The sequence below is a fragment of the Pecten maximus genome, chromosome 13 (assembly GCF_902652985.1).
Source record: "Pecten maximus chromosome 13, xPecMax1.1, whole genome shotgun sequence".
Taxonomy (NCBI): domain Eukaryota; kingdom Metazoa; phylum Mollusca; class Bivalvia; order Pectinida; family Pectinidae; genus Pecten; species Pecten maximus.
The window spans coordinates 8,042,972-8,057,064 of record NC_047027.1 but is presented as its reverse complement, the minus strand read 5'-3'; the positions used below and the strand labels follow the sequence as shown (position 1 = coordinate 8,057,064).

At 37.3% G+C, this 14,093-nt stretch overlaps 1 protein-coding gene across 1 annotated transcript; it reads right to left on the bottom strand.

Moving 5' to 3' along the window:
• LOC117340228 (adenosine receptor A2a-like) lies at positions 1-11,783 on the bottom strand. The gene is made up of 2 exons (XM_033901980.1): positions 11,444-11,783; positions 1-1,770 (listed from the first exon to the last, which is right to left on the bottom strand). Exon 2 carries the CDS (start codon positions 1,752-1,754, stop codon positions 405-407), a length of 1,350 nt encoding a protein of 449 aa, XP_033757871.1. The 5' UTR covers positions 1,755-1,770; positions 11,444-11,783; the 3' UTR covers positions 1-404.
• Between the last annotated feature and the right edge of the window lie 2,310 nt (positions 11,784-14,093).

Sequence of the window (14,093 nt, the reverse complement as noted above, 5' to 3'; positions counted from 1 at the left end):
TTTCATGCAAAAAAGGATAATAGAGGAAAGAAATATCGATAGATTTTTTCCTTGACGCACTCCGATGTTACAAAGGACATTTGTCATTACAATTTCTTCTATAGAAACCTTCTTGAAATCGGTAAAAGAGCAATACAGTTTTTAAATACCCTCCTGCATTTATTCATAATATCCAAAAATGGCAGTTTAAAAGAACATTTTGGGTTCCAATTAATTTCGTATCTGGTAGCCCGCGGGCAATGTACATCTATCTACTAATTCATAAAGAATAAAGTGGGGTTTTTTTTCGGCAAGATATTATGATACGGTGATAGCATGCTGATTGTTTTGATAACTGTATGCTTGAAGTATTAGGCCAGGGAATCCAGAAAGATTTCCTGAACTTCAGAACATGCGGAAACAGATTAATTGGAAATTGAAATATCGGTATCACGAACACTTTCGGCAATGTCTTCACAGGAAGCGTCACTATATGTGTTACATGTCCTGACGACATCCGCGAGATCGAGATATCGTTGCTGACCAATTTGAAGATTGGAATGGTCTGAAGAAAAGCTGCATTTTTGTTCATTGTAGGAACAGGTGCCGGAGTGTGAACAAATTTGAGCTTCCGCACTATGTTCTTCGACTGGGGATTTCGTTATAGAGAGAGAAGCGTGTCCATCTTCAGTAGAAGTTATCGCAGACTGTTGGGATATTAAGTTACCATAGAGACTGCCGCATGGCGTTGTTGTAGTTATTGATATGTCGTTGGACAGATGTTGTCCAGTAACATAAATAGCTGAGGTACTCGAAGACCCAATACGCCTATTTTCAAGAAACGGTGCTTTCAGTATCTTTTTCTTTTGTAAGATGTTATTTCTGATAGCTTTATTGAAAAAGCAAAACATGTTTTTTAGCTCAAGCCGGCATTCTTTTAATCGTACGGAGTAGATGATAGGATTGATTAAACTGTTGGCGACAAAAATTACCTGAGTCACGTTCCTGAGTGTGCGCGTTGGCAAAATGGTATCCGGGTAAACGAAGTTATATATCTTTAGAATGCTGATGGGTCCATAACACAGAAGGTATGCAAAGATTACAGCCCCGATCACAAGAGTCGACTGGAACATGGTTAATGCGTATTCCTTCATACTCACTCCTAAGTCTTTTGTTTTACTTAGATGTTTCCTTATAGTGATGTAGACGGCGATATAACACACGGAGATCACAACAAAACATAACAACATTGGAACGATCATGAAGAGTGTGTGCGTTTCACGATCATAATCTATCTGATCCTGTGAGTCGCATGTATAGTTTTGTCCGTGGAACGACACAGGTGTTAAAATAAACGAAAAAATCCAAACTGTAACACAGAAAGCCTTCGTTTTCTCCTTGGTGATAAATGAACTATGCCAGCGGTATATACTGGCGAATCTGTCTATCGCGAAGGCAGTCGTGGTGAACATGCCTACATATGATGTGAACCGGGGCATCATTAGAACTATGTAACATGGGACAACGTTCTGGGCAGCATTGCTGGCGTAAGTCAGAACCATGAACAACAGATTAAATCCAACACATATATCAATGGCTGTCAAACACACAGCGAACTGTCGAAGCTTGGCCTCCATGTGTTTACACCGTAGTAATGCAGCAGCCGAGAAGGCGTTGATGACTATTACTAAGGCACCTAGTGGCACCAGGAAAGTTTTTAAGTTCACTGCCTTTGTTGTCGAGAACTTGAATGACGTGTTATTCAGGTTATCCATGATTTCTGTGTGGCGACTGTAACACAAAATATTAAGTAGTACTTAGTAATTGCTTGATTAACGTTTATAATATACACTTTTTTATTTAACAATAATTGCGCAACAACTTTTACTTGTATCGTAGGAGGAAATCGGAGTACTCGGAAAGAAAGCAGACCCACAAGTTCAGTTAAGTGGCCTTCGTACCTATTCTCCTGGATGAAAGGCGGCGAGTGAGTTGCCACCCGACCACCAGCAGAATTCACCAGCTAATTTGTACACCAGCTAATTTGTACAATGTACTAATGACAAGGAGAATAATGAATACTTGACCAGGAAAGAAAAGGAGATATCGTGGTTCCTGTTGATTCAGATCGATTTTGGTATATTAAGTATTGAAGGATAAGCATAACCCTAACTACTGGATATTCAAATTTGTGGTCCGTCGTCAGTCCATCCGTCCGAAGACAATCTTTGTTTTCGCTATTTATCGTGAAATACTGATAGGATTTCCCTCAACTTTACGAATAGGTTCCCCTTGGCACTAGTTGTGCCCATTTGAACTTTAGAAAACAAAATGGCCCTAATACAGTTATCTTTGATTTTTGACATTTGCAGTTTGTTATCGTTGTTTCTTGAAAAGTACTACCCAGGTCATAAGACAAAAGTCAAGTCCAGATTTTCCGTAATGATCATTCTGTTAAGAAATTTTGAAGTTTTGAAGGAACGTCACGTGGTCAGGTGGACGTAGTTGATATCGCTCGTCAATGATGTTCCTTTTATCAGCATTTTCTTTTTTTTTTTTGATTATCGAATTACATATTTGTCGCACTTCATCAACATCGTGATGCGAGTCCATACATGTAGAAATACGGAACCGAGACCCACCTAAATGTGAGTCAATAGACATTTTTTGGGCATTTCAATCTCCTACGGAACAGTACTCACTATGCGTACTACACCTGTATACGGCACGCTCACCTGAACTTTTCACCGCCTCAATACGTCGTTATATTGCGACCTTATCATGTCTGATAAAAGAAAAAGCATATCTATTTAAAGTTCTGATCTTAGTTTTCATGATATCGACGCACCAAAGAAAAGTGGTAAAAAGATAGTGAAGAAAGCTGAAAACAATGAGTACAAATCAATCCACTCTCACTGCTTTCAAAATGGATAATATACAATTGAAAAACATTGGAGAAGGTATGATGAAGGCAATAGCCGGTTTACAAACTAAATTATGTTGTGTTGACCAAAAACTCTCCGGAATGATAACTGTTGAAAGCTTGTTGAGAAGTTCAGCAAAATAGCTACAAAGTCATACCTAGCCAATGTAACATCTGAAATAGTCGGTAAACTCAATGAGAAACTTGGCATTCTTGAAAGTCGAGTGTTTGATTGAGAAACCACCAACGACGATCTGAGGAAGAAAGTTGCATCATGGAAAGAAGATGAACAAAATGGAAGAATATATTAGTGAGGTCGGCTATACTTCAGTGAAGGCCGAATATGGAGTGAACGAGCTCGAGCAATATATCAGAAAATCCAGTGTTCGTATATTCGGATTAGAAGATAACCGTGAAGAAAAAGTAGAAAACACATGTGAAAAAGTCCACACACTGCTACCAAACTAATTGCAGTTAGATATCAAAAACAGTTACATCGATATCGCGCATCGATTAGGTTTGGTACGGTTGATTTTGTTTTAAGTCCTATTAACAGCTAAGGTCATTTAAGGACGGCCGCCCGTGCGTGCGACATGCAAGCGTGTTGTGTTGTGTGGTGTTGTGAGTGCGTATGTGTGTTTTGGGAGGCTGCGGTATGTTCGTGTTTAGTCTCCTTAAATAAATATCGAACAACACATTACCATTGATGAATTAACAAGTACACTTCTTCAAATGAAAAACAATCTAAGCCCTGGCTTGGATGGTTTTACCGTTGAGTTTTTTAGAAATTATTTTGGAAACAATTAGGACCATTCATTTTAAGATCTCTAAATTATAGTTAAAGTATTTCAGAACTTTTAGTGACACAAAAACAGGGAATTATAATATGCATTCCAAAAGGTAACAAACCTCGTAACAAATTAAGTAATTGGAGACCGATAACACTTTTAAACAATATCTATAAATTAGCATCTGGAGTAATAGCAGAAAGATTCAAAACTGTTATAAGTAAATTAATTAGCAATAATCAAACTGGATTTATCCCTGGTCGATACATAGGTGAAAACACATGCTTAATTTATGATATCATGCAGTACACAGAAGATAACAATATACCAGGGCCCATATTCATAAAAAAAACTTAGGTTAAATATTTCACTTAAGTAAATACTTAAGTAGGACATTTGTACTTAAGTACTAAAATAAACTTAAGTATTTACTTAATTCAAGGTTTTATCTTAAGTTGTATTCATAAAACTACTTAAGCTTAAGTATTACTTAAGTTTTTACTTAAAGTTAAGTAACGTCATGAGGATGTTTAACTTCCTTTAAAAATACTTAAGTAAATACTTAACAACTCAGAAGAAAGATGTAATCTACAGAAATCAACTTCTTTTTAAGAAAAAAAATCATTAACTTCAGATTTTGTTGTATTCAATCATTTAAAACAAGATGTAAAGGTTTGAATCGAAGATGGGGGAGTCAATCTCACTGTCTTTAAGGCCCATTACGAAGTCAATACTACAACGACACGGAGCAATTGTAGTTTATAAGGAACATACCCACATACCAATCAAATTCTATTTAGATAAAAACTTCATTTTTGTTTCTCTTCCTGACTTTGACAAACCAGAAATACTGCCTCAAAGTTTTATCGTATCTTTTATTCACTAATTAAAAAAATGTATATATATAGAGTTCTTACCTGTATATTAAAAAAACACTGAGGTTACTTGTACTTTAACTTGAACCCGTTCATGTGCATTCCGGCCCTGTCATGTATTTAGTACTCCCCTGCTTTGATAACGAAATGAAAGTTTTAAATAACAGTTGATTGCTGTGACAGTTCTAGCGTGTTTGGGGGTGGGATTTTACAGATCGTACAATGTAACTAGGGGTTTGATATGTACATTTCAACTGATGTTTGGTTTAGTGGAAATTAACTAAAACGTACTTGTTCTCCTTGACTCTACGATGAACACGCTATGTGCATTTTTGGCCTGAACGACGAGGTTAGTGCATTCTTCCGACTCTCTCCTGATTAATGCATCTGAACTGTTTAATCTGCCGGCAACCTGAACCCAGGCTTGCCTATTTGCAGATGCCGACATTCCGTCCTTAAATCATCCACGTATGACATGTTTTCTTTCACTTGTAAACATGTACTAGCCTCACCATCGCAAGGCATTCGTCCTTAGTCCAGTTTGGTCATCTCGTCTTTTTTTGCTGTTGCCATTTCCGGATTCTGATCGTCTTGGAATGCCAGGAACGCCGGTGCCAAATTTCACGTTTTACGAAAAACATCACGCAGCTACTTAGCAACAACATAGCAACTACATGAAATACTTAAATATTTATACTTAGCTAAGTATGTACTAAGTAAATACTTAAGTCGTTTATGAATAGTACTTAAGTTCAAACTTAAGTTTTATTTAACTAAGTAAAATATTTATAGTTAAGTAAAACTTAAGTCAAACTTAAGTATTTAACTAAGATTTTTTATGAATATGGGCCCTGGACTCCTACTTTTAATTGATTTTGAAGAAGCTTTCGACTCCGTTTCCTGAAATTTTATTAGTAAAACTTTGAAATACTTTAACTTTGGCCCTAACATTATTAAATGGATAGACCTTTTTCAGAATAATATACACTCAGCTGTTAATATAGGGGGAATCTGTCTAACTTCTTTCATATCGAACGGGGCTGCGCCAAGGCGATACAGTGTCCTCTTACATTTTCATTTTATCTGCAGAAATTCTTTCAATAATGTCCTTGCAGGTAGGGCGTAAGAATTGTACCTGCTGCCCCCATTGCATGATCATAAGAGGCGACTAAATTTGGGATATTATCTTTTCTCTTAACAACTTACTTCTTCCTAATGTCTCCCATGACAATGCCTCACTTTTGGCCTTTAGTTGGGCTTTCGCCCCTGTGAGGAAGGCTTTGGGTTCTGTCCCCTGGCCGAGACCTACCAGAGTCATTAAAAATGGTAGTTGCTACTCCTGCTTAGCGCTCAGCATATTAGGAGTGGGACAACTGGTTCGCCCGTTGTCAGTATAATGTGACCGGGAGGGGTGTGTTGCTGGGTGTCTTTGGCAGTATGCTTCAGTAAGGTAGCAATATAAATCGGCAAAAGTTCCGACCTATCACAAGGAGACTTCACACGAACATACCGCAGCCTCCCAAAACACACATATGCACTCGCAATACGCATGCATGTCGCACGCACGGGAGGCCGTCATTAAATGACCTTAGCTGTTAATAGGACGTTAAACAAAATAAACCAAACCAAACCAAATCTTCCAATAATTTTAAGAACCAATAAAAATATTAAAGGTATATTAATCAGAGGAAACGAAATACTTTATCACAATTTGCTGATGACACATCTGTAATTTAAGATGGTTCTAGAAAATCTTTAGATGAAACACTCAAATATCTAAACTTCTTCGCTAGTATCTCTGGACTGAAACCGAACTTTTCCAAGACCCAGGTAGTATAGATTGGCAGTAAAAAATATAGTGAACACATTTTTGCTTCAAATTTTGACTTAAAATGAGGAAGTACGCGCTTCACCCTATTAGGTATAGAATATAATGTTGACTTACACAGAATTACTAAACATAATTTTGACAAAAAAACTCGCAAAACTTAAGTCTTTAATATCAAATTGGAACAAGAGAGTGCTTACACTAATAGGTAAAAAAGTTGTAATCAAAACTACTAATATCACAATTTAATCATCTATTTATTTCACTTCCAAATCCCAATGAACTATATATTAAGGAAATTAACAATATGTTTTATGATTTTTTGTGGAATGGTAAACCTGATCCAGTAAAAAGGGACATAATTATAAAAAAAAAATCAAAAAAATCGAAGAAATGGGGCTCAAGATGCTTCATTTAAAATCATTCATAACCGCTCTTAAAGCAACTTGGGTCAGACGTATATATAATAAAGTAGGAAATGGGGATATTGTTCTAGAATCATTATTAGATAAACTGAAATTAGCAAATTTTGGAATTGAATATTTAAAGAAGGAATCAAAAAATTGATATTGTAAGAATACATTTTGGAAAGAAGTTTTAGATGCCTGGTGTAAGACTCTTAATGCAAGCAATATATGTAAAACAAACATTCTCGAAAATCCAATATGGTATAATAGTGAAATCAAAATAGATAAAAAGACAATTTTCAATAATACATCGTTAAAAAAAGGTATATACTTTATTCATAACATCATGAAAGCAGATAAATCTATGTACACTTTTGATGAATTTTGAGAAAAATTTAGCATTCCTATCAATTGTTTAAGAGAGTATAAAAACTACCATTTACCAATTTATCAGAAAAAAAATGAAACTTTAAACTGAGAGAAAAATATTATACCGCCCAATATACCCATAAATCTGAAATAAATTTTAAGATGTAAAAAGGTGCTCAAGAAATATATACTACTTTAATAAAAAAAAAATGTAAGTATACCCAGGGCGTAAGAATTGTACCTGCCATGTCGCACGACCATGTCTATAGAACGTTAAACAGATAAAACCAAAGTACTCTGGTAATATGTATGCAGTTACATGTACGTCAATTTAATTGACAGAATGGAGAATAAATCACGATTTGGCTTGAAGCAATGGCCCAAGTCCTGGTGGTTTCCGACTGCTGTTTGCGGGAACGACAATTTTGTCATCATAAACAATTTGTAGTCGTTAATGTTGAGTAATCACTGAGAGAAAACACACTGCATTGTTTTCTTTTTGTTGTGTAACATTATTATCATTGGATTATGAACGGCTCAACAACACAGAGAAAGACATTACGGCCAAATTATCCAAAGTGAAAGGGAAAGGTTTTAAAAGATGGTTTGGTTTGGTTTATTTTGTTTAACGTCCTATTAACAGCTAAGGTCATGTAAGGACGGCCTCCCGTGCGTGTGACATGCATGCGTGTGACGAGTGCGTATGTGAGTTTTGAGAGGCTGCGGTATGTTAGTGTTAAGTCTCCTTGTGATAGGCCGGACCTTTTGCCGATTTATAGTGCTACCTCACTGAAGCATACTGTCGAAGACACCCAACAACACACCCCACCCGGTCACATTATACTGACAACAGGCGAACCAGTCGTCCAACTCCTTGTATGCTGAGCGCTAAGCAGGAGCATCAACTACCATTTTTAAAGACTCTGGTATGTCTAGGCTAGGGGACAGAACCCAAAGCCTTCCTCGCAGCGGCGAACGCTCAACTAAAGGCCAAAAGTGGGATATTGTCAATGGATACATTAGGAAGAAGATAGTTGTTCAGAAAGAAGAGAAACGATAAGATCCCAAATTTAGTCGCCTTTAAAAGAAATAACGTATTGCAACCAAAATCATAAAGACGTGTCCACAAATAAGTCTACTATAAAGATGAAACAAAGTAGGCGGACATTTACATATACCCTCGTCACAACCCACCTTAATTTCAGTGTACACTGTGTGTATAAAAGTAGGCGGATATTTAGATATACCGTTGCACCATCCCTCCTTAATAATAGTGTCACTGTATTTATAAAAGTAGGCTGAGACTTTGACATATCCTCATCACAACCTTTCTTAAAAGTGCATACTATATGTATAAAAGTAGGTGAGCACTTAGCCTCATCACATCCCTTTTTAATAGTAGTCTATACTGAATGTAGGCGGACACTTAGATATATCCTTGCCTCAACCCTCATTAATAATAGTGTCCACTGTATGTATTACAGTAGGCGGGCATTTACATATACAAATTGTGTATTTGTCACGAGTCACAACCCACCTTAATAGTGTCCACTGTATGAATTATAGTGTCTACTGTATGTATAATAGTAAAGATCGTGTTTTTGTAACTGTTGAAAAAATAACTAACTCGAGTGACGGAAATAACATATACAACAACCATTCGTTGTGTAACCTCTAAATACACTGTATGTATAAACGTATAACGTTTACTAATTGGTTTAGGAGGTCCTCGATTCAGCGAGTTTACATGGTATGGTCTGACGCCCTGCATGCCACAAGGTAGACACGTACGAGTTTTATCTATATCATTGTGTGAATAAAATTACTATTCATAAAGCATAATAACTCCCACGTGTTCCACATTATATTGCAGCCTTGGGGGGGGGGGGGGGGGGGGGGGTTGCTGTTGACAAGTAACAAAATAATACGCATTACACATTACTATTTTGTGATATCATATACTTTTATTTTCGACTCAGACATTCTTTCATTCATTCTTACACGCGACCTTCATTTATATTAACACCCACACTTCCATTCTCACTATCACTTTCATAGCATTGCACATTTATTCAATACAAAAAAAATCAGCTAATTATTGTTCAATCAATAAAATAAAACATGTATTTTACTTGCGTTTGATCTACGTATTGATATTTTGGTATTGGTATTTTGGGACCAATCGAAAAACAACATGGCCGACAGGCAGCCATCTTGGATTTTGACAATTGAAGTTTGTTACCGCTTTCTCTCAGAAAGAACTGAAGGGATCTTTCTGAAATTTCATATGTATGTTCCCCTTGATCCCAAGTTGTGCATTTTGCATTTGGGATTGATCAGAAAACAACGTGGCCGACAGGAACCCATCTTGGACTTTGACATTAGAAGTTTGTTATCGCTCTTTTACAGAAGGTACTGAAGGGATCTTTCTCAAATTCCATATGAAGGTTCCCCTTGGTCCCTCGTATTGGATTCTGGGACCAATTTGAAAACATGGCCTAAAGACAGCCATTATCGCTAAATCTCACATTTCATATATAGGTTCCCTTTGTTTAAAAAGTACTGGGGGATTTTTCTCAAGTGACACAGATTAGTAAGAGAGAAAGGGGGAAATAGAGAGAAGATCAATCTGACATGGAACCTATAAAGAGCATTCAATGGATGGCGCAAATATCCCTCTGGGATCTCTTGTCATCATAAATACTAGCTTATAGGGATTCCGTTAGGTTTTGTTTATTATTTTTTTAACCTCTTATCAACAGCTAAGGCATGAGAGCGGTGAGTGCGTATTCCTGTGATAAGTCTCCTTGTGATAGTACGGGGTTTTTGTCGATTTATAGTGCTACCTCACTGAAGCATACTGCCGAAGACACCCAGCAGGACATCCCACCCGGTCACATTATACTGACGACTGGCAAATGCTGAGCAGGAGCAGCAGCTCATTTTAGCTGTTATTTTACTTGTATTTTTGAACGACATGGAGCGGGGTAAGGGAGGTATAATTTATGATTGGCTAGACAATACGAAACATGCTTACTGAAAAAAATGGAAATAAGCTTCGGGATTTCGAAATGGTCAGATAAAAACATTAAGGGGGTAATTTCTGGTTTATACTGGGGTATAGAGTGGTGTGTATAGATTTTTTCATCTAAGAGAATTATTTTTAGTGGATAGCTATTTTATGCTCGGTTTGGTGGTTGATATTGTTAAATGTTTTATCTACACAGAGTCGTTTCATGAGGTGTATGTTTGTGTTTTGGGAGGCTGCAGTATATTTGTGTTTGTTTCCTTGTAATAACCCTAATCTGATGTCGACTTTATAGTGCTACCTCGCTGAAGCGTACTGCAGAAAATACTTGCACTGGACGAACATGAGGTCAGCGTCCGGACATTTATACTGACAACCCAGTCCTTGAAACAGTTGTTAATCGAAAATTGCCATTATATTTGACATTCCTTTTCTTTTCGTTAGTTATTAGTGTGTTAGCTTAACGGCCCATCAACACCTTAACTGTTACTTGGGCAAAAACATGGTCGGTAAAATTATAAGAAAAAATGGGCAAAAGAAGAAACGACATCAAATAACGAAACATTTGTAAATATATAAGCATATATAGGTACACACAATTAGTCCAAAATTTAAAAGGTAGCTATGGTTACTCAAATCTAGGCAGTGTTTGATTAACAGAGGTGGCTGAGACTTTCAACGTATCCATTTCTGCAGTTAATTCGATTATATCGCCATGTTTATTACACACTAGAAATGCATGATCTATGGACGGGGCCACAATATTTATAATTCGGACTTTCTATCTACATATTTTGTCGAACAGATCGACAGCATGCGTAAATTCCAAACTTGTGTAAACTTTAACTGTATCGAATAGAAATACAATTAAACGTCAAAATAGCACGTGAATCATAAAGCAAAGCACAATGAGCTGCAAGTTGTATAATGAATGTAATTCACAGAGACTGGACCCATGCTTCGTTGGGCAAAAACATCTATATTTAAAATTTGATATTTTCATAGTATTGACTATCGGAGGTGTCTTAATGGAAAGCTTCGATCCTTACACATGTGCGATATACTGTTATACACAGTACACATTGATGGCAAAAAAGACACCAATAATAGTTCTGTCAAAAAATCCAATGTTATCAAATTAGGTAAATTTATGTTTGTACTCGCCACTTAAAAAACGGTAAATTTACAAAAATATTATTTTGTCAATTTTGTTCCTGGAATTAAAAGAATCGCACTTTTTACTCACCAAAATAATAGTATTAACTCCACCGTTCTGTTGTAGTGGCTAAGATTACAAAGTAGACTGTATGATATAATCCGGCCGACGACCAGTGACGTGTGTTCTCATACAGCACAGTTAGCACTAATCGTCAACTACTTGGTCTTATAAACATGCCCAGCTTTGTGTTGCGTAAGAACAAGCAACCACACTCCTAGTCTCTATAATCACCCTCACAGGTTTGTGGTCTCTATCAACATCCACACAAGTTTTGGTCTCGATCATCGCGCATTAGGGTTTCTCTTCTGGTCCCTAACATCGCTGACGAGACCTCTAACATGCGACTTTTCAAATGGTACATTTGTCCATTTATCGAACCATAGTTATGTAAAAGGAAGCTTTTTCATGTCATGTATTTTTGTTTTAATATTTCAAAAAAGGGAACGTAAAATAGACATAAATCTTTTCTTTTCTTTTTTTTTTTCTTTCTTTTTTTTCATAAATACTCATCCTGAACGCCTGAATGGAGTTTGATGACATTTGGTCTGTTAACGAAAATGTATCTTCTGTCCTGCAGGTAATGCGTAAGAAATCGTAAGAGGCGACTATATTTTTTGAGATCTTATCTTTTCTCTTAACAACTTTATTCTTCCTAATGTCTCCTTTGACCCTGCCTCAATTTTGGCATTTAGTTGAGCGGTCGCCCATTTAGCGTGTGAAGGAGGTTTCGGGTTCTGTCCCCTGGCCAAGACATACCAGAGTCTTTAAAGATGGAAGTCGTTACTCCTGCTTAAAGCTCAGCATTTTGGGTGAGGGACGACTACTTTGCCGTTGTCAGTATAACGTGACAGGGCAGGGTTTCCTGCTGGGTGTCTTCGGCAGTATGCTTCAGTGAGGTAGCACTATCAATCTATAAAGTTCCGGACTATCATAAGGAGACTTAACACAAACATACCACAGCCTCCCACAACATACAAACGCACTCACAACACACATTCATATCACGCACGGGAGGCCGTCCTTAAATGACCTTAGCTGTTGATGGGACGTAAAACAAATAAAACCAAATTAAAAAGCAGATCACGCCGCTAAAGCGTCTTGCACTTCCACCGAATTATTTTAATTTCAATTTACCTATTGTTAGCTCACATGGTGAGCTTATACCATACAGTTGCGTCCGTCCACAAACTTTTTCTTCATAACCGCAGATCGAAATATGACCAAATATTGTCAGAAGCATCCGTATGGGGTGGGGACTAATTGTACAAATGATAGGGCGGCGTCCGTCGATCGTCCGTCAACTGGATTTTAACCAAATTTGATCAGAAAAATCCTTGGGAGAAGGGAAACAGATTTTGCATTAATGACGATTCTGACCCCCCAGGGGCCAGGGGGGCCGGGGGTCAAATAGGGGAAATATAGTTAATTTCTTAAAATCGCTACTAGTCATAGCGTTATTGATGGATTTCATCTCAATTTGGTCATAAACATCCTGGGGGAAGGGGAACGCATTTTGCATTAATGGTGACTGACCCCCGAGGGGCCAGAGGGGCGGGCCCCAATAGGGGAAATAGAGGTAATCTAATCCCTTTAAATCGCTACTAGTCATAAAGTAATTGATGGATTTGAACCCAATTCGGTCAAAAACATCATTGAAAAAAGAGTATCAGATTTTGAATGGTGACTGACCCCACTGGCCCTAGGGGGATGGGGGCCGTATAGAGTTTATAGAGGTAAGTCCTTTAAATCGTATAGAGGCAAGTCCTTTAAATCGCTACTTTGTCATAACGAAGTGAATAGATTTTAACCAAATTTGATCAGAAACATCTTAATGGAAGGGAAACAGATTTTTTAAACTAATCAAAATAATAAAAGCTCTACCATCTGCTTCCAAAAGATTAACATACTGCAGCTTCCCAAAACACATACACAGCCACTACACGCATGGAGATCGTCCTTGAATGACCTTGGGACGTTAAACAATACTAAACAACCATCCATTTGATATTCCTGTGTCATTTAGAATGTTGACCTTTTCACTTCTGGCATGTACGGCTCCGAAGGGGCCGGGGAAGAAGAATAAAACTAGTTATGATGCCGATTTTGAAACGGCCTTGTCCGGGAAATATGTTTGAAGTTGATGTAAGTCCAGTAGTTTTTATTTTTCACCGGTAGATATATATCACAGTAAACTCAAACCAATGGCTTTACAACCGATGAAAACATTTAAAGGACTTGAGCAATTTACAACAATTCAATATCTTGCTTTAAAACTTGCTTTTAACTATAATATCTGCAATAAATAATGCTGGTAAGGTACAAACAAACAAACACATACTGCACCAAAAGCCGAGACAAAAGAAAACATATATGAAATGCATTAGCAGCATTTAAATTGTGACAAATAAATAAATAGTATTGTAGCGTAGGTTCTAAATACCACAGTTTGGTTTGGTTTGGCTTATTTTGTTTAACGTCCTATTAACAGCTAAGGTCATTTAAGGACGGCCTCCCGTGTGTGCGACATGCATGCGTGGGGTGAGTGCGTATGTGTGTTTTGGGAGGCTGCGGTGTAAATACCACAGACGCTGTTCAGTAGTTTGGATGCGTATTTAATCATGGTCGCTGACCCGAAAACATATGAAGTAAACAGACGCATATAATCACCCACACATCA

Excerpts from the sequence above, each read along its gene's own strand:
- LOC117340228 (XM_033901980.1), bottom strand. The coding sequence starts at position 1,754 with ATGGATAACCTGAATAACACGTCATTCAAGTTCTCGACAACAAAGGCA.